Raw genomic sequence first — 20,179 nt, forward strand, 5'->3', positions numbered from 1 at the left:
TTCGCGGACAAAAATTTTTAAAGATTGTAAAATTGTAATATACGCTTATGAAAATATTGATTTCAACAGTCCATTTTTCTGGAATAGAGCAAAATTATTCTTTTAAGATGTTTCTATCGAATGCATCCATAAGTTAAGACTGGCATAAAAACCAATAGAGAACGCTTTTGGTCATAGGAAAAACGTGAATAGAAAAAAAAATCAAGCCTGCCGAAGGTTGCTCTGCGGATATATTGATTATTGTAGGAAAATTTGCATCATATGAAAAAAATGGCGACCATGAACGGCTTCCGGCTCGAACATGTTTTTGTTCAGGATTGTTGGGAATGCCGAATCCAATGCGAACAGTCTTGCTGCGTCACCGAATCGGACACGAATAGCGGAGCTGTGAACGGGATGCAATACGAATCAAATATTAGATGATTATTCGCCAGCAGTGCGAATATTCATTCAAAACGAATAATAATGCGAAACAGCGAAGAGCTGGCGGGAGTACTATAACTCATAGAGTGAGAGCGGCGGCTGTTCAAAAACGCAGCAGAGATCTCAACTGTGAAGCGCGCGGCACTAATTTATTATATTAAATCCAAGACTGTCATTTCATTCGCCTAAGAAAATTACTTTTTTTTCAACTGCCGACGTCGGTGAGGGAACTAGCACCGCAGTTTAGTTGATGAGAAGGACGAGGGTTATGAGCCATGCCCTCCAATATCAGGCATGAATTCAGGGTTTGCTGGGCCTGGCTGAATCATGCTGCGTCGCCCAGTATTGAATTCCACATGTTTGAGAATCATGAATGCCGCCACACGAATGGAGTGCTCCGCGGCGCTGAACGCGCGAATCAATAGCAGCAGTACGCTCTGTGACATTGGTGTGGGCTCGGTTTTTGAAACAGCCGTGAAAGAAAACTACGGGCTGCCCGATTCGAAATTTGTGCCTATTATCCGAAGACTTTTCGAACACTTGAGGTTGTATTGCTTCGTTTTGAATATTTTTGAATATTTACTATCCGATTCATTCAGCGATTGAATAAGAGAATTTTCGATTTCATATTCGATAAACTGAAATATTCGAATACTCGTAATTATCTAGAAACTGCACCGAAAATTTTACGGCCTTAAGAAGGATTATTTCTCCAAAAGGATACCTGTAGAGGGAATGTTCCCGGCATTTACTTAATGGTGAAGTGGCTGTAGTGGCGATAATGCCCTCAATGGTAGTAAGTAATACTTGTAACACGGGTAGTGGCACTGGTGGTAGTAGTTGTTGTAGCTTAATCTTCTTTTGTGGCATTTGCCGGCTGTCGTCATTTCTTCTTTTCAAACCAACAATATATCTGCAGTAACACAAAACTAAATGACGTCACCTCTTTAATAATACGAAATCTACCGACGGCTCGCCAACACCTTTCTGCCTGTGCCATTTATGGTCTGTATAGTAGTGGGCCTTCTTCCTGATAGGGGTGACGGGGCAAGGCGTTTCAAGGGTGCCCAAGCGGCCGCTGTCAGCTACAGAGGTGGGCATGTGGCCTCAAAAATCTGGACCTCACCTCAACCTCGAAAAGAATTTGCCGACCTCACAAAACCTCAACCTCATCTGTTGAGGTTGAGGTATCCTTAGGCGCCCTCACCTCACTTTTCCTGAGGCCACTGCTGACCTCACTAAACCTCACTCAACCTCAAGTTGTGAGGTTGAGGTCGGCGGCTCGACCTCAAACTAAAAAAAACAAAACAAAAAGCAATTAAGAAGTTTTTCAGTTAAAAACAATTTTGAGAATCCTGTCAGACAGGAAAGCCAAAATGATGACGGTAATATTTAATAAGGTGTCTACAGACACTATTGATGTGCCCGCAATAGGAAGGAGCTTATAATCTGGGATGAACCCTCTGAGAGTATATGGCCTGCGGGCAGGGGTGTCCCATTCGCGGTTACCACCAGTACGTCGGTGAGTACTTTATATGTGTGAATACTTCGCAACCTGCTTCGTGTATACTTGTTCGTATTGGAAGCCTCTCGCTCATTCACGCACGAACCGGCAATTGACATACACAGCCCTTCTACACAATCTACCAATAATTGGGAGAAGGGGGAGGTATTTACTATACTCGTCGATGTAGTTTCCAATGAGACGGTTATGCAGACGCATATCAGTGTATTTCGATTTTCTAGCTCTGTCCAGCATAGCAAGAATGCTCTTTTCATTCCTCTGTATGTTGCCTTCGAAAACACTTAACAAGCTGCGACGGCTGTAGTACACCAACAGAGGCACGTTGTATTTGTCTGTGCAGAAGCGAGCGGCTTCTTTTATTAATGCGAAATCATTAGATGGCTCACTTTCCAGGTCATATTCGCAAGAAATTATCCGCAAGAAACGGCTCCATGGGACGTCACGAGCCGACGAGTGACGCGACGAAGATGACGACGTCGCATAATTAATCAATGCTAATTAGTATAATGGGATAACACTAAGACTAATTGGTATTGTTAGTGATGACATAATATGAGTGTGATGTCATACCAGGTCACGTGACGGCGATGTAATGTGCCATCAAACCTAGTCACGTGACGGCGCTGTAATAAGACATCACACCTACTCACGTGACAACGATGAAATTTCTTGTTCATACCAGGCCCCCATCCACCCCCCTTCCACCCCATTTCAAGATCCATATGAATCCCACATTACTACACATGCGCGCATGACGCATTACAAAGAGTGCCCACAACCCGGCCCACATTAAGAAAATTCGGATTGTCCAGCAGGTAAACGCACAAGTTCTCATGTATATCACTGCAGATATGTAACAACACATGCCTTTGACTCTTGAGATGATGGCGATAATGATGATGCTAACAGTGTATCTTTATGAGCCCGGAGAAGTCTGATATACCGCTACTAAATTAAAAGTTGCCAGAATATTGATTAAATGTTGTACATTACCCAGCAACCGAGAACAATTATTGTTCGGGAAAATAGGAATACCTGCAGCTAATTGTTAAGGATGATGATGATCCTGGAAGGTCAAGACCCTCCCCCGTTTGCGCCACTTCCCTCCAGGTGGCGATGGTAATGGTTTCGAAATCCTGGGAAATCTCCGATGACTCGGTGAACCCGCGGCATTTTGAAAGAAAAGTCTAGATTACGTCTTCGAATACTGTGCCAACTATTAAAATCACACGGGTCAAAATAGCTGGCCTAGAATGGGCAGCGTGAACCGCTCTGTCTATCGTAATCCCCACGGCTCTCCTTTCAAATTTCCCCGCAGCGAAATCTTTTTCCGAGCCCTCCCCCCCCCCCCCCCCCCCTTTAAAAAAAACACATGCACCACACCTCTCCCTACCCCGGGGGATATAAACCGCCTAAGTACTCATACGCCTCATAAAAATTCTGGGTATCATTTCGTCAACCAGTCTGAGACAAGCTGCTTTAAGCCAATAGCTTGTTTTCCTTCAAAACTGAACTAATCAATGGTAAGCCATAATCCTCGACGTTTTTTACCCACGAGCACCGCATGAGCATTAAGCGAAGCCGTTTAAGATGAACGATGGGTCTCTGTAAAATAGTTAAAGGAAAGGTAACGTTTAGTGCCTGGTCGTCTGCAAGGCAGGCCGCGAACCTAACTGATCCCGTACAAGAAAAGAAAAAGAAAGAGAATGATTACAAACATACAAACAAAAACGGTACACTAAAAACAGAAGCGAACAAGTGTGCCCCATTAAGCGTCATATTAGAAGGTTTGAAACAGCGACTCAGCAGCACAGCGCGAGCATGTAATCAGTTCCATTCACACATCTTCATTAAAAAAGAAAAGGAATCGGCTACCACATCATTATACATACATTTAGTTTTGCATTTTTTCGCCGCCGCAACACCGCTATGGTGGTGTGTCCGCCTCGTGTTGTGTTTCGGCATAATAAGCGAATTTCCGAGAAGGAACAAGGAACAGGAGACCACAGAGAGGTTATTCGGAAGGATAAAAAAAATCGAAATTATAATTGTATCTGCTTGCATTATAGAATGGAAATATACATAGTTAGCGTGAGATTCGAAAGGGGAAGTCACCGATTAAAAGCTTCGACGCTGTTACAGGTTTTTCCGGCTTCGTGCTTTTTAAATCAAATCAGCAGGTGTCCTTGTTAGGAACCACCTGAATCACATTCTCTCGCCGGCGCCGACTACTCCAGTTTCTGTTGTCAGCTTGTAATGTAAAGCAGGATCCCCTTTATTCGACTGCAAGGCAAGAGCTATGCCGTCAGCGCCGGCAACGAGCATGAACACGAAGCAGTCTTGCTTGGGGCCATCCGCGCTGCGACGAATTTATTGCGTGCTTGTTGGACGTAACTTATTTGTTTGCGGAATCAAACAAAGCTACCGCGGGTCAACGTGAATTACGTGCTTTGCGCGCTCCCGGGAGTTCGAGCCGACCGGCCGGCAGCTACGGGTGCTACGCCAGCGGTGCAAGGGGAAGGGAGAGTGGCGTGCTGTGTTAGTAACACTCCTTCCGGGAAGACCAGAGGCGTGCGTCTTCCTGTAGGCTAGGACTGAACGAACATCACGGCGCAGCACCGGAAGCTAAAAGGGAACTGTGGCATCCGATTGTCCAAACAGGGGAAACCGAACACCAAGTGTCATCACTGCATGAACACTGCGGCGGTGCCCTGCAACTCAGCTTCGGAAGCGGCACTCGTCGGAGTAAGACGGGACAACTGCAAAAAGTCTCGACCTCACTCAACCTCAAACTCACTCTTGAGGTTTAGTTTTGATTTGCTGACCTCACTCACAAAATTTCGAGCCGTCGCCGACCTCACCTCAACCTCACCTCATGAAGTGACGTTGAGGTCATTTTGAGGTTGAGGTCGACCCCATTAGGTTGCCTACCACTGGTCAGCTATTCAGTGAAAAAAAGCGACGACATCTCTATTTTCTTATTTTCTTCTTACTTTCCGTTAAATGCAAACCTAAACCTGCCCACGCGGTCAGCTGGGCTCGAGCTTTCAACCACTTTAATATAAAACGAAAACTTCCACCAGCGCCGCTCTAGTGTCACAAGTTCACAACGATGTCTGGTTCTGCGTTAGTTTCAAATCTCAGCATCACTGAAGGGTCAATTTGCAACGTTGCAAACGTGGGTCTTGGCTTCTCAAGCGTTACTTCCATTCCAGCAACAAAATGTCGCCACGCTCCGAGAAAAGGTTGCCGTCATTGATAGCAAGGCAAGTATAACATGTTTTTGTCTAATGCCATCTTTAGTTTCTTCCCTGTCGTTCCTGAGTGACTAAGCATGACTGATCCGTGATTTAGTTCATTATGTGCGTTTTTGGAGGCACCACTGTGCATACAGTTATTCAGGTTCATATTTTTACAGAAATTTTGAAAAAATAAATACTTTATCTAAATCGTGCAAATAAAATATAAAATACAGTTAAAGCAAATGAAATGTCATGAAGAACAATAAGAGACCTGACACCGTACGTAAGGTGATCATTTGGAAGAGAAAGAAAAATAAATTGGTTCTTTATTGAAGAGGAGGACGGCCAGAGCGCATATGAGTGGGTGTGCCATATACCTGGGGTGAAGAAGAAAATATGAGTGGGCCCTCAGTCCACAGCTCCGGAGGCTTCTGCCGACCTTCTGGCAATGAGAAAGTCCGCTGCCTGGTTGTCGAGGCGTGCGCTGGCCAGCTTCACCTCCCACAGCTGCAGGGCAGCAATAGCGACTTTAGATGGCGGGGTTTTTGAGGACATGTACATGTGATCTGTGTTATGGATGAGGTGTCGCCGCACCATGGACATATGTCTTCGTAAAGTGTTGGGTGAAGCCGATGTAAGTGGTGTAGGTTAGGATAGGGGTTTGTTTGAACACGCCTTAAGAGGCCGGAGTCTTCAGAGGAGACGGGTTGAGCAAGAGGGTAACGGCGTTTTTTACGCCGCTGGGCTTTGAGCCGGGAGGCGAAGTGGGAAGATAGGGGGTATTACACGAGGGGATGGCTCCGCTCGTTGAATATATACTCGAGCTAAGGTGTCCGCCCTGAAGTTTCCATCATGGCCCTCGTAGGCGCGAACCCAGGTGATGACGTGATTGTGATGGAGAGTGTGTCACAGGACGCGTAGCACCTGTCTTGGGACACGGCCACTTGTATACGCTCGATATGCGGCTTGACAGTCAGTGAATATGTGAGCGCTGTTGAATTGGGCGGCACTCATTTTTATGGTGAGGGCGGTGGGGATCGCTTCAGCAGCGGTTGGGCCTGCAGCTTGGACAGAGGCTGCCAGAAGTGTAGTGTTGGTGCTGTTTGCGGTAATACAGGCGAATGTCTGTGGTTAGACATAGGAGACGATGTCAACGTAGTCAGCAGTGGAATCGTTCCCGTACTGTCTTCGAAGACGCCGGAGTCGGGTGTGTCGCCTGGCCTTTTCAAGTTCATGGTGCATGTGTCTGGAGAGAGGGCGTGGTTGAAGGTGGGTGCGGATGGTGAGGGGTAGTATCCCTATGAGGGCGAGTAGTGTTTTCCCAAAAACATCTAATTACAATCTACCAAAAGCAATTCCCGCTGCTTTAAAAAAATATCAATCACAGCCGGTAGTAATTATTGCACGACTTGCGAAGAAATATTCGTGGTTGTATGACTACGTCCGGAAAAAGCAGATGTGCTTTAACCGAGTCGTTAGAACGGAAGGGGATGAGCGATACTAGGAAGTACGGACAAAGGAATATGTAGAGTTTAGTTATGTCGCTTACAAATGTTGGAAGTGTAATGACTATGAACGCAAACTTCAGTACTCCAAAGAAAAATTTATCCGAATTTTAGCTTTACTTTCACGGATTTTATGAGTGCAGTTGAATGATGCTTAATACACTTGCAAAAGAGCTAATTCGGGCATTTCCTAAAAAAACAATAGCTTTGCAAAAAATGACGTGACGTACGGGCGGAACTACTTATCACAAGACACTCACATTGAGTTTGTAGCATTCCTATGTACACAATATACTGTCTTGATTTTCTAACGAAATAAAGCGTCTCGAATATGACTATCCTCAAGTACGCGGTAAAAACTCAACATATGAGAGCCTCGATTTAAATAAAAGTCCTGCAAAAGTACCCATTCCTTACCATCGCGCACACTTAAAATGATACAGCATTATATCACTTAAAAATCTTTTAATTGATCAGGTCAGCCTTCTTTAATTACCAAACCCAACCAAGCAATAAATTATCTCAGTGGTCTCCTGTTTTACGACGTCTACCTCACCTATAAATGTGCTTATTGCAATTATTGCAATGAGTTGAGCATATTTTCTGCGTAAAGGAAGCTTCTAAGTGGTTGCAGTGCTGACCAAATCTCTGCTTTCTTCACAGGCGGTTGAAATAAGCGCTAGCGTTATCAGCACTTTGACAGAGTCGACGCATTACCAAAGGCACGGTGAGTACTGGCCGATATTTTGGAGGCTATCGGTTACCAGGTTATATTCCGAACCCTTTTGTCCACCCTAGGTATCATCATCGCCGTCGCCGACCTTATGCAGCAGATTAGAGGTCAGCTGTATGCCTTTGGCTACGAAGTCCACCACGTAAGCGCTACCGATCTCTCATACGCGAAATTACAAAGAATAAGCCCACCCGTGCTATGCCATCAAAGCTTTTGGAAGCTTGTATAATGTATTTCGTGTATGGAATAGGCTCGTTCACATCTCAGATTAGCCGATGCCACAACTATTATCTCGATGACAAAGCTTGGTTATGAAATGCTAAACAATACGCCAAAGTGACGATACCCTCCATTAGGCGCAGTCTCGTTGCATGCCGTGGTTGGCCACGAATGGGTCAGTGAAAAACCGATTTTATCGAACGATTTTCGTTTTCGTAAATCTGTGAAAATTTCGTCTTTCTTATCAAGCTGCGTTCCTGCTTTGTCGATGTTCACCTTAAGAGGGTTAATGACACTAGCTTGTATTGGCCTTCACTAACATAACTCTTCAACTTATCTGCCCTATGAAACTCGCAGAGCTTTAGCGGAACAAGAATTTTGTGATTGCGGTTATCGGCAATATGGCATCATTCCGTATTTTTCGCCATGATTCGCCCTACCCTAGGGTTGTGCCTTTCCATGGCCATAAAAAAAATTACACATGTCAATTGTAATATGTGGCAATAGATGTCGCGCACATATGAAAAAATAATATGGAATGGTTTTAGCTGTCTATGCATTATTGAAAATGATTCATTTCGTTTTGTGTTTTATTGATAACTACCCGGTGAAAGTCACGCGAGAGTTGAGAGACCGGATGACACAAGCGTTCGCATAATATTGAACAACTTGAAATTTTAAACTTTAAGAAAGTAGCATGTGGCACGACAGGCAGAGGGGAGAGGGCACGTTCTTCGGAGCGCCAGATAATCAAACAAGATGATGAAGTCTGGAGATTTCGCAAATGACTGCGGAGTAAATTCGAATCTTTGAGACAGGCCTTTGACGCGCAGTGGCCTCATATCATCTCACGATGTTGGTGATGATAGAAACTACGAAGGCGATGGAGATTTATTTAGGCTTGTGAGCAACTATTATAACGGCAACGTAAGTAATCCCACATCAGATTTGTGTTCGCTGTATCTGGTTATCGAATTTCTTCGAGGCGGCGCCGGTAAGTCGAAGAAATTGTCTGTGTTACTCCAAGCACTCAAATACCGTTGAGCCGGTGTTATCACCATCGTCTTATTATAATCAGAGGCTCAGTGATGTTTACTTACTCCGCGTAATGCAATTATCTTGTAATGAAAAGGAGAATGTAATTTCAGGTTAAGCCGCTTGCCGTTTGCGTTGAGTTCACGATCATCAAGTGGGAAACTAAAGGAATCTTTTTAATTCATGGGTGCACCTTACGGAGGCTTACTTGTGCAATAAAAAATGCACTCAATGTTAGCTCAGTTGCTTAGGTGGTTGCATTGTCGCAGTGTAACGGTATTCTATATAATTTCTTTGCAAAATTTGGAATCACAGGTTCTATATTTGCCTTGCAGGTTGAAGAAGGTGTCAAGTCTATGACAACGATTCTCTTTGTGAACGAAACGATGGTCGGTAAAAACTTACTAGACCTCGCTCACGTCAAGAAAATTGTGTAAGTGAGGGCCTGAAAGTGCAGTCCACTTATTTTTGGAAATGTGGCGGAGGGTTTGAAGGTTGGTTCACTTCTGCCACCGGTTGGCCCGGAATTGCACTGCCTCCGGAATCGGCCTTGTCTTTAGCGCGTCCTTACTATCCTGTCTTTCTATCCCATCTTTCAACTGTCCTACTATCTGCACGTGGTAGCGATTGTGGCTCGGCTTGAGCCAGTGGGCAGGCCTGTGCACTTTCCTTTTCTTTCTTCCTGGCAACAACAGACAGACAAATAATGATTACTTGCGAATCGATTCTCGTCCATGCTTGAAGGCACGTCGCATTTTATGCTCTACATTCTGGCTTACATAACTACCTTGCACGTTTTTTTGTGCGTTAGTAGCGGAGGCCTTCAATTTAGTTGCGTCTGGCTAGTAATCTTCAAAGGCAATGCGGACGCTGGCGTCTATGCTGTGTAGCACCGCAATACACGATTGTCGTAAGGCCATATTATTCCACAAGTTCCTGATTTTTCTGCGCACAAAAAAAAATTGCTCTTTTGGGGTCGCAGCCGTTTCTTCGTGGCCACGTAAACTGGCCGAGCAAAGGCTCGTCACTGAACAGGGTGGTTTTTTTTAACGTTTTATCACTTCTTTCTCGCTTTATTTGCGTTGTTTTTTCGACAGTGCGCGGTTTTGCCTCTGTTATTTCGTGCAGCTGTGTTTCCTGGCCTGTTTTTTTTTCCCTAGAATACAGACGTTTGTAGTAGGCGCAGTTCAGACTGGCACTCGTGATGCGGAGCAGTAATATTGGTATCATGTATTGAATTCATCAGCATAGTTCTGTAAATAAACGGCGCTGACCCCACACGAGATACTTGTGACGGAAACTCATTTCTTTATTTTACCCTTATCCGGAGGCAGCAATAAAATGATTCTTCACGGTATCTCGAACTCACTAACCTGTTGGGAAGGAAGGAATTATCTCTTACTGGCATCCTAATTCGCGAATGACCCCTCTCTTTCATCCAATGCGTAGCACGTACTCCATCGTTGCCATCATGGTGTTCGTCGCTGTCACAATGGGAGGAATGATGACCGGCTTTACGCTAGGCTTTGCTAACCATTACGGTCATGCGTCACCATTGGAGCGCAACGCACTGTCAAACTTGGCCGGATACATCCTCGTCCTGTACGTATTCGTTCTGCACTATATTGTGCCGCGTACCTCTGTGTTAATGCGTCTACGCCTACTCGTGGCCATCAGCTGCTTGTTGCCGAGGTGGCTGTGCCCTAACGTCTGAGATGTGCCTGCCGTAAAAACAGACCACATCACTGATACAAGTGCCGTTTTTTTTCTACTCAGGACCAGCCACTGCATGGTGTTCGGAGCCTCCGTGATGCTCATGTCAGCGGGTCTTTTTATGCTTCTCGGATGCATTGGCGATATCTACCTGTGTCGCTCTCAGAGGTCTTACTTCCAAGGCAACGCGGTACCGCTCAAGGACCTGGTGAGAAGCAGACTATTTTGAAAAGCCTGTGTTCAGAGTCTATTATAGCGTAGGAAAAAAAAAAAGAACGCAGGGCTTTCATTGGATTCGCTCTTAACGGACGCAGAAGACAAATGGAAGTTAGCCTCTATCGATAGGCCTGTATCGAGTATTTCTTTCGAGTCGATTTCTTTCAAGACTGCGTCCTTCCTATTTTATAACATACGCAATCTCATACACGTGCGTTGAAAATCAGGTCTCAGTTCAATCGTGATGATGATTAATTTTTATGGCGCAAGGGCATCTGGGGCCAAAGAGCGCCATGGCACAAGGTATTTTCAATTTCTCAAGGAGGGGTCAAGGACCCATTTCCCATGTATTTCACCCCAAATAAGACGAGCACCACACCAGGGGAAAGCTCGTACCCATTGTATCACCGGTGCGTACCCGGCGGCACTGGGAATCGAACACCGCACCTCCCGCATGCGAGGCGGATGCTCAAATCAGTTCAGTTGTATCATGGTTCAGATTTTTATCGTTTCTTGCTTATTGCGGCTAAGTTTTTATTGTTCACAATAGAGCAAGAAACACGAGGAAAAGGGGAGAATGAAGAAAACAAGTGCTGAACAGAGCTTGTTTTGTCTATTCTCCTCTTATGTTTGCGTTTCCTGCGCTGTTTTGAACAATGAATATGCACCAATTAACGCATTTTTTTTTCACTCATCAATTTAAGCTTTTTAGTTTAAACGGACACTGAGGAAAAGAAAAATGGCGTACGTTTAACCTTCTCCTCTTAGAGAAAACGCGACAGCGTTATTGGCGCAGAGGACGGAGGGAGAGAGGAAAGGTGGGAGGGCTCTGCTTTTTACGCAGACGAACGGATTCGCAGCGCCCCTCAGCGGACTGCGCGACGGATGGAAACTTTCCGCCAGACAGACGAGATCTAATATCAAAGAAGTATCGCATCAACACATGGCAGCACACTCTGCGGCCCCGCAGCGAGTTTATACCTCTCCCTGTTTCTCCATTAGTAATGCCCGAATCGCACCTTACGCATCGATGCATCACACATAAGCTCGCATCATACCGTTCGAGTACAATCAACCATATCAGAAATCAAATTAATCTGATTGAATTACCTAATCACTAATTAGCATAGTCATAACTATGCGCTCATCAGTACATGTCCTTAGGACACTATACCCCGTCAAAGACCACAACGCATTCACGAGGTCCACCTCAATCCCCATAAAAGCAACGAGCGCTTGCGGCCTATAGATAGCGCGCACGTCTCGCAATCCAAGGGTCGTAGGTTCGAATCCCATCTAATTCACCCCAGTTTACTGTTCACCGTAGTTGCTTTGCTTTGCATATATAACGTCTTCGACACGTTTGCGACCAATTCGAGCACGCTAGCGCCAATTTGTCTTTCACCGTGTCGGTTTCGTATGTTGACGGAGCAGCATACACATGTGTACACGGTAAGCAATAGTGTGACTGCACTCGGGTGTTTGAATTACCCGCGCGAGGTCATGTCTTGTGACGTCACGAACTGGAGTTGAGTGCGGAGATTTAGGCCACGCCGCCGGTCAGTGCCGAAGCCGGCTTTTGTGCGACACGGGGCCTTTAGCGCTAGCGCGTTAAATACGTTGGCATGTATCGATAGTGTAGAGCAGTTTAATCACAAACAGATCACTCTGACCGAGAACGGAGGTGTTCTAGAAAAGAAAAATTTTAGAAAAGACGAATTTTAATCGAAATGCAGGACTCTTCACCGCCGGAAGATTTCGCGAGTGAAATGGGTGGGTCGCACTAATTTTAGGTGCAGATACCGGAAGCTACGCTTCCATTCACTTCAGAAATGCGGCAAGCCGTCCCCTTCGTTTACGAAATTCCAGAATGCCGTGTGCTGTGCGATGTAAGCGCATGTTAAAGAACCCCAAGTAGTCTAAATTTCCGAAGCCCTTCACTACAGCGTCCCTAAAAGGCTGAGGCGCTTTGGGACGTTAAAACCCCATAAACCATTAACCATGTGGTTACGACGTCACGAGTTTGATACGACTGGCGGGAGGATTTTAAATCAATTCCTTGCCGATAAATGCGTCATTTTCTATAGCAATGTTTCTGAAATTCTCGCTTTTTCTCCTTCGAAAATGGTATGCATGTAGGATATTTTAAATTACGCTGATAGAGCGACATATTGCTTTAGAACAATTTTGTTTCTTTATTTATTTTATATTTCACTTATACAACGAAAAACACATCGGATGTTGAAATGTTTGCGTGCTTGGGAAAGGAAAGAAGAAACAAAGTGTACAAGGTGAAATTTGGTCAATGAAAAATACGGACCGCTACGGAATAGAGAAGTAAAGCATAAGAACTGCAATGAAAGAAAGAACAAAGGAGAGCAAAAATATTATTGCGAATTATTTATTTATTTATTTATTTATTTATTTATTTATTTATTTATTTATTTATTTATTTATTTATTTATTTATTTATTTATTTATTTATTTATTTATTTATTTATTTATTTATTTATTTCGTTACTATCAGGGCCGTTGAGGCGTTACAGATAGGAGTGGTAAGTGATCAATCAAAATCAAATACAAAAGGAGAGATGTTAACATAAATGATGAAGAAGCGCAGATTTGAATGCTTCCGGTTCTGGGATGCAGACGATGCAGGCGGGCAGGTGGTTCCAGTCTGAGCTGGTCTTGGGCAGGAAAGAATGAAAGTACTGGTTAGTTCTGCAGCTTGGAACTCTCACTTTGAATCGGTGATCAATACGGGATGATACATAACTTGGAGCAGTGAAAAGACTTTGTTTTAACGATTCATTTCTGTAATATATTTTGTGGAAAGTTAAAAGTCTAGAAAGATGACGCTGCAGTGAAAGGTCTTGAAGGTCTAGAGTACGCTTCATGAGTGTGACGCTAGACGAACGAGAGTAGTTAGACAAGATAAAACGGGCTGAACGATTCTGAACAGATTCTAAGACATTAATCAGTGATTTGGTGTTAGGGTCCCATACGGAATGCGCATATTGTAGTTTAGATGGGACGACCGTTTTGTACAGAAGTAGTTTTAAACTAACCGGAGCAAGTGAGAAGTTAGGGCCAAGGAAATCAAGCATGCGATTAGCATTGTTAGGTATATGCTTGATATGCGTTTTCCATGAAAGGTCATTGGTAACGTATACGCCAAGGTACTTCTATGCAGAAACAAAAGCTAAGGGGGAGCCATTTAGAATACATGGATGCGGGTTAGCTTTGGAAGGTATTCGTGTTACTTTCATTGCTCTACATTTAGGTGCATTAAGCTTCATTACCATGTGTCGCACCCAGAAGAAATGTTATTAATGTCAGACTGAAGAACTAAGGTATCAGATGGGTTGGAAATTTCTCTGTAAATTACGCAGTTGTCAGCGAATAGCCGGATAGATAGTGTTATGAGATCAGGAAGATCATTAATATAGATTAGGAAAAGGAGAGGCCCTAGAACAGATCCTTGAGGAACGCCCGATGTTACTGAAAAAAGATTAGAATTATGGTCATTAACTGTTACATACTGAGTACGACCAGCTAAAAAACCCTCAATCCATTTTAATACATTACCATCTATGTTTAGTTTACTAAGTTTGAAAAATAGAGCAGGATGAGAGACGGTATAGAAGGCTTTAGCAAAGTCAATTAATATGCAATCAATAATAGAAGAGCGATCCAAAGCTGTAAAAAGGTCATTAGTAAAAGCGATTAACTGTGTTTCACATGAATCATTTCTTCGAAAACCATGTTGATCGGCTGTAAAAAAAGAATTGGACTCAAGGTGACTCATGAGGGCAGAATAGATTACATGTTCAAGTAATTTGCATGGAATAGAAGTTAATGATATTGGTTTGTAGTTTATAGGGCTGTGAACATCCCCAGACTTGTGTACTAGAACCACTTTGCCCACCTTCCAGTCGATTCATATGCGTGAGTAGCACCAGCAGAAAGTCGTCAGTGGAAGAAATTGTCGAAAGCAGATCGTTTGTGAGCGTCACGATGCGGAGATGAGTGTAATAGTTAAGGTTAAATACATGTTCATCAGCTGAATCCTCGCAGTGTGTGATACACCGTAAAACAAATGATATTTTTTCGCGATTATAAAGTTGGAATATGATTGTCAGGTTTAGTGGAGTAAGCCGAAAGCTATGATCTTTCAGTATGAGCAGGTTCCATTTTGTGCTTTGTTTTTATTGAAGTATGTCATGAATGTTATTTGGTGCTTATCTTCCGTGATTCCTCCGCTATAAAACGGCCCCTGCATTAGTTATAACTGGTACTTCTTGTGCCATTCATTGCGGCACGTGCAATATCCAATTGGCCAATTGGTACTTTTTTTCATGGGCAGCTTTGTAGGAAATTTTTCTTCACTCTGTCCTAATTTCCTTTGGCGAAACATTGACTTTGACTTCTCAAAGTGTCAAGTGTAGTCAAATCGTGCTTTGTTTCAGCAATTGTTCAATGCGTAGGTCTGCGAATAGTTTGAGGGTTTGTTATTGTTGAGCATGCTGCAGGAAAACACTAGGCTTCTAGAGCTACCTAACCTCAGGTTTTCTTATACTTCTCTTGCTTTCTTGCGTTTGTAAAATACAGGAAAAATTTTATTTCTTTTTGTATTTAGTTTTCTGAATGCCATGAATCTCGCTTCAGCAGACAACAAGAACAAGGACACATGCCCATACAGCAAATTCCCGAGTTATTCGCAAAATGCTGAAAACCCTCTATTTTTCAATACTATTACTTTGCTTCTGAGTGTTCAGTCTTGTTCCGTTTGTTCATACATGTCGAAAGAGCAAAGTTGTATGCGGCCAGAAGCATTTTGGTGACTTTAAACATAAACATACTTTAAACTTTAAACATACGACTCCACGCCTAAAAGAAACATTGTACTTTACGAATGTCAGGCCAATTCTCGAATATGGATGCGTATGTTGGGACCCGTTCACAAATATTTTAAAGGACAAGCTAGAACGAGTTCAGAAGCGGGCAGCAAGGTTCGTAACTGGGAATTACAACTTTAAGGTTAGAGGTTCTGAACTTCGGGAAGCTCTTGGTTGGAAGTTATTATCCCACCGAAGAAAAGTTTTTAGAATAAAGTTTTTGTACGACATTTACAATAATAAAACAGGAATTAATAAAAGCCTCTATTTAAGGCAACCTCACTACGTTTCGAGTAGAAGGGACAATACCATGAAAATTAGAGGGTACAACTGCCGGATCAATACATTTAAATATTCATTTTTTCCCAACACAATAAGTGACTGGAATCTGCTGCCTAATGAAGTGTTTGAGAGCGAGAATTTCCAGGCAGCAATTGACCTTGCAATATTCTGATTATGCTGCTGTCAGTGTTGGTTCTGTGTCTCGGGTGCAATCAGAATGCTTTTATCTTTTTGGAAGTTCTTATCATTTTTCTGTAACTTTTATTTCTGTTTTGTTCTCTTGTGCTGTATTGAATTTTACTGTTAATGTACTTACCCCCCCCCCCCCCCTACAATAATGCCTCTCAAGGCGCTGTAGGTACCTTGAATAAATAAATAAATAAAAACCTCTGTTTGCACAGTCGAAAATTAGCGGCCGCTGAAATCGATCACTGATAACAGGAATAAATGTATTAGCAAAACAAATAGTCCAATTGATGCATATCTTTTGCGTTTTTCTTTTTCAAGACAATATCAATACTCATGAATGCAACAACAAACCGCCACTACGTCGAAAAACTGCTAAAGTTTACCGCTGTTGAAAAGTAAGTGAACTTTGACGGCGTTTTTTGTTGGTTTTCAAGGTTCATTGTCGTGTTTAATTACGTAACTTTATGGCTTCTTTATTACGTAATTTTTATATATATATTTATAAGGTGAAATAGAAACTATTGCAGTCTTTAAAGCTACTAACAAAGCTAGGATGATTACATGAAAGCTTTAGTTCCAGAAACAAAACATTCGCTTCAGTCGGTCCAAATGTAGCCAGTTTACAACATCAGCAATATTAGAGACTTGCTCTCCAATATAAAAAAAACGGTGTCGGGGTCACAGTGTGTTGCTGCTAAAAGACTGGAATCTCATGAAAGCATTGTTATTCAGTTGGACTCTGAAGTTACCGCTGTCGAGAAGGTGCCCAGCGTAGCCCTGTGATAAAACTGGGCGTGGTTTATGCGGCCCTTACATTATTAGAAACAGAAGATGTAGCTTTATCAACATTTTTCACTTCAGATAAGGGCAGAACAGCTCAGCGCCTTTTTGTTTTTTATTCGCCCTCAACTTTAAAAAATGCCACTCAATTTGGGTAATTAGCCAAATGCGGATATGTGCGCAAGCATGACATCAATGGTCGGTTGGAGCGATGACCTACCAGGTCGTACTAGGCTACCACTTAATTACCGCCCCAACTTCTTCTTCGGGTGAGATACTGTACAAGCGTAATTCGAATCACGTTCTTCTCCGCCACCTGTCACGTTGGTCTGCTTGCCCCCCACCCGGTGGGCAGGTGAGCAGCCTGCCAGAAAACCGGCTTCAGAAAAACAGAGATATAGACAGAAAGACAAAGACAGACACACAACACCAAAATTTGGAGAATGGCCACAATAAGTGCTAGTGCACTAAAAACTGCACAGCCTTCTGTCTGGAGGTACAGCGGTACTAGTGACTTGACCTAAACGTCTGCAGACTTCACTTGAGTACAATGGTGCAGTTAGGAGATTGGGTACACCACGCGTACAACTACCGCTCATTCTTTCTTGTTTCCAGGCACTGCAAAGAGCACATCGGAATTGGCGGACTTGCCGGGATTAAGCCGAAGGACCTCGAAGTTGCCCTCGATGTGAGCAGCACAAACTCTCTGAAACGTCGACCGACAACTGTGTAGTTTTAACGAACGCAGCATACAGAACTCTTTTCTTGATTGCCACTTAGTATTTTGTCACGTAAAACGGACTACCCGAACAGTTTTACTCCGGTATGTCTGGGTTTATGATGAATATCAAGGAGCGGCAATCAATACTATGTGCCATTCAAAAACATCGATTTTCATTATAAGTGCGCTTTGGTGAAGGTATGAGTACAGAGCTCACTTAACGATAGCCTGGCTCTCTGGTAACGAGTAAAAAATTGTTCAATGACTCTACAAAGAATTCAAAGCGTAAGGCCTTGTCCCCATTCCAGTTTGCCGGCCTGGCCGCATACCGATACTCTGAAAACCTTCCTGTCTTTAGCCGCCGCGGTGGCTCATAGGGGTATGGCGCTCGGCTGCTGACCCGAAAGACGCGGGTTTGATCCCACCCGTGGCGGTCGCATTTCAATGGAGGCGAAATTCTAGAGGCCCGTGTGCTGTGCGATGTCAGTGCACGTTAAAGAACCCCAGGTGGTCGAAATTTCCGGAACCCTCCACTACGGCGTGTCTCATAGCTTGAGTCGCTTTGGGACCTTAAATCCCCATAAACCATAAACCTTCCTGTCTTCAGTAAAATCCTTCCTGTCTTCAGTTCTTGTCAGTAAAATTCAGAGTTATGAATGCTTGTCGGCTCGGCTAGAAGAGAAAGTGTTTTCATCTCTGAGTCGTTAGTTATTTTTCTGCACATACGATGAACAGCCGGGTAAATTTATATCAACACAGTAGAAGGAAAAACTTCAGATGCACGCAGCTTTAATCTAATGATTTCTCAACGAGACGTCGCCAGAATTTACCTTTTTTATGCAGAGAAACAGTTGTGACGAGAAAGGCTACTAACATCAACACACCAATTCTTTGCTGTAACTTGACCGCCGTCACTTCTCTTTGACCAGAAAATCGTGGAATACCAAACAGACGTCGTCCACCACTATAGATTGAACACCGATCTACTCCAAAAAATCATCGCGGAACGTTGGAACGTCGTGAAGGAATTTCAAGAAGAATTCAATAAGAGGGACCTTTTGGTGAGTGTGTTGCGGTCACTGAATTATTGCTAGATGCACAGATGCGCACTGAACAAGCAAAAAAAAAAAGACATGAAATCATTTGATCATAACAATTCTACATTAATAGAATATGCCCAGTTTGCTTAAGACTATGAAAAACAGATGTTTCTTTTGAAGGTTGTGAAAAGTGCATGCATGGTGCAGTCTGTGGCAAGGTGCGACAGAGGTATGATAAACCAACTAAAACAACTGATCAGCTTTTTGTTTTTGTTACGGCGCCAGACAACATTACGGGAGTGCAGTTCCTAAATTATGGAATTGGCAACATGCTTCCAGAAGTCTAACATGAATATGACGGTTTTAGAACTCGATATGTTGGCTTTTAAACGTTGCACTTAGTCAAAATGGCGTCCCTCAAATTTTCAAACTGAAAACTTTTATACAGTTTATGGGATTTAGGACGTGCAAGGTGTTAACGCTGTTTCCGTAACAAGAGCCCGCGTGCCACGCAACTTGATAACTGTGCAACATGGGAAAGCTAACTCAATTTTCAATACCGTCTTTTTCGCGTTTTACATCTCGAACCACGTTACTTACGGTTTAAAAAAGTAAAAAAAAATCTGGAGGCACCTTCCGCTTTGACGGCCTTAAATTTCACAGTGTATTCTCACGCCCTAAACCTAGATATTAAAAACATTTTTAGATTATTCAATTATTTATTTTTTCTTTCTTTGTACATTATCAATTATATGATGTCCGCATTGCCGTGCAATAAATCTGCGCACACTGTAGCGACCTGCCTTTCGCAGCTTTCAAACAAAAAGATAGGCAATAGCCAAACCTAATCACTTGTTTTCAACTTTCAAATTCTTTCTATTCACTCTCTTTCCTTCCGCTTCTCGTTCCGGCCAGTACGCGAACAACGGCGAGTTTCACAAAAAAATAAAAGTAAGTATGCTCAGGTACACCTCAACTATGTCACATATAACGTCAGTGCGTTGTCTTTTTTTTAATTACCATAGCTTAATAAGGCACGTGCTTTTCCCTCGAGGATGCCACAGGACGATGTCGCAGGACGTTGAAGCCATAATCTTCCGCGTCCGCGCGCCAACTGAAGGCTGTGTTCCTCAGCAGATGAAGAGCGTAGTGGTCGTATGCGCCAGAGTTGGTTGTAATACAACTATCAATATACCTCATTCGCTTCAAAGAGGGGAGAGTTACTTTAAGGTATTTCAACGCATAAATGGAGAACACTTTTTCGTAATGCTTTCGTAAATGCTTCTCCGCCGAGTTAGGGCTACTATTTTTAGATCAGGTTAGAAACCAATTGTTCATTTTGGGTTCCAGAAATACTTGCAAGATGATGAGAAACTGTACAAGTACGTGACACAGAATACTTCCAACTTTAAAGAATTGGTCAAGCAGGTAAGTGCCCGCTCACCTTCTGCTGCTTCATGTTATCCACGATAATTTGGCTCTTGTGTCATGCCTCCTGCGTTTTTCTTCCCGCAACCCGGTTAGTCCTTCCTGGATTTCACAATTGAAGAGTGCGACTACCTGAAGAACAATATTTCAGCTTACATCGACGAGGTGAGCTTTCGCAAAACACTGGATTGGCTCCTTCATATATACTGAATCAAAAAGAACAAGAGCGC

At 43.3% G+C, this 20,179-nt stretch overlaps 1 protein-coding gene across 4 annotated transcripts in view; it reads left to right on the forward strand.

Moving 5' to 3' along the window:
- Positions 1-20,179, forward strand: part of LOC144098546 (uncharacterized) — a 220,089-nt gene that overhangs the window by 9,943 nt on the left and 189,967 nt on the right. For all 4 annotated transcript variants that reach the window (XM_077631276.1, XM_077631278.1, XM_077631274.1 and 1 more), the window contains exons 8-19: positions 5,164-5,214; positions 7,359-7,422; positions 7,494-7,570; positions 9,018-9,115; positions 10,132-10,284; positions 10,459-10,603; positions 16,299-16,375; positions 17,376-17,448; positions 18,411-18,542; positions 19,437-19,472; positions 19,872-19,949; positions 20,046-20,114. In XM_077631276.1, coding sequence (XP_077487402.1) covers positions 5,164-5,214; positions 7,359-7,422; positions 7,494-7,570; positions 9,018-9,115; positions 10,132-10,284; positions 10,459-10,603; positions 16,299-16,375; positions 17,376-17,448; positions 18,411-18,542; positions 19,437-19,472; positions 19,872-19,949; positions 20,046-20,114 — 1,053 coding nt within the window. The remainder of the gene's footprint in view (positions 1-5,163; positions 5,215-7,358; positions 7,423-7,493; positions 7,571-9,017; positions 9,116-10,131; positions 10,285-10,458; positions 10,604-16,298; positions 16,376-17,375; positions 17,449-18,410; positions 18,543-19,436; positions 19,473-19,871; positions 19,950-20,045; positions 20,115-20,179) is intronic.

This window comes from Amblyomma americanum, chromosome 7, assembly GCF_052857255.1.
Source record: "Amblyomma americanum isolate KBUSLIRL-KWMA chromosome 7, ASM5285725v1, whole genome shotgun sequence".
In the NCBI taxonomy this organism is placed as follows: domain Eukaryota; kingdom Metazoa; phylum Arthropoda; class Arachnida; order Ixodida; family Ixodidae; genus Amblyomma; species Amblyomma americanum.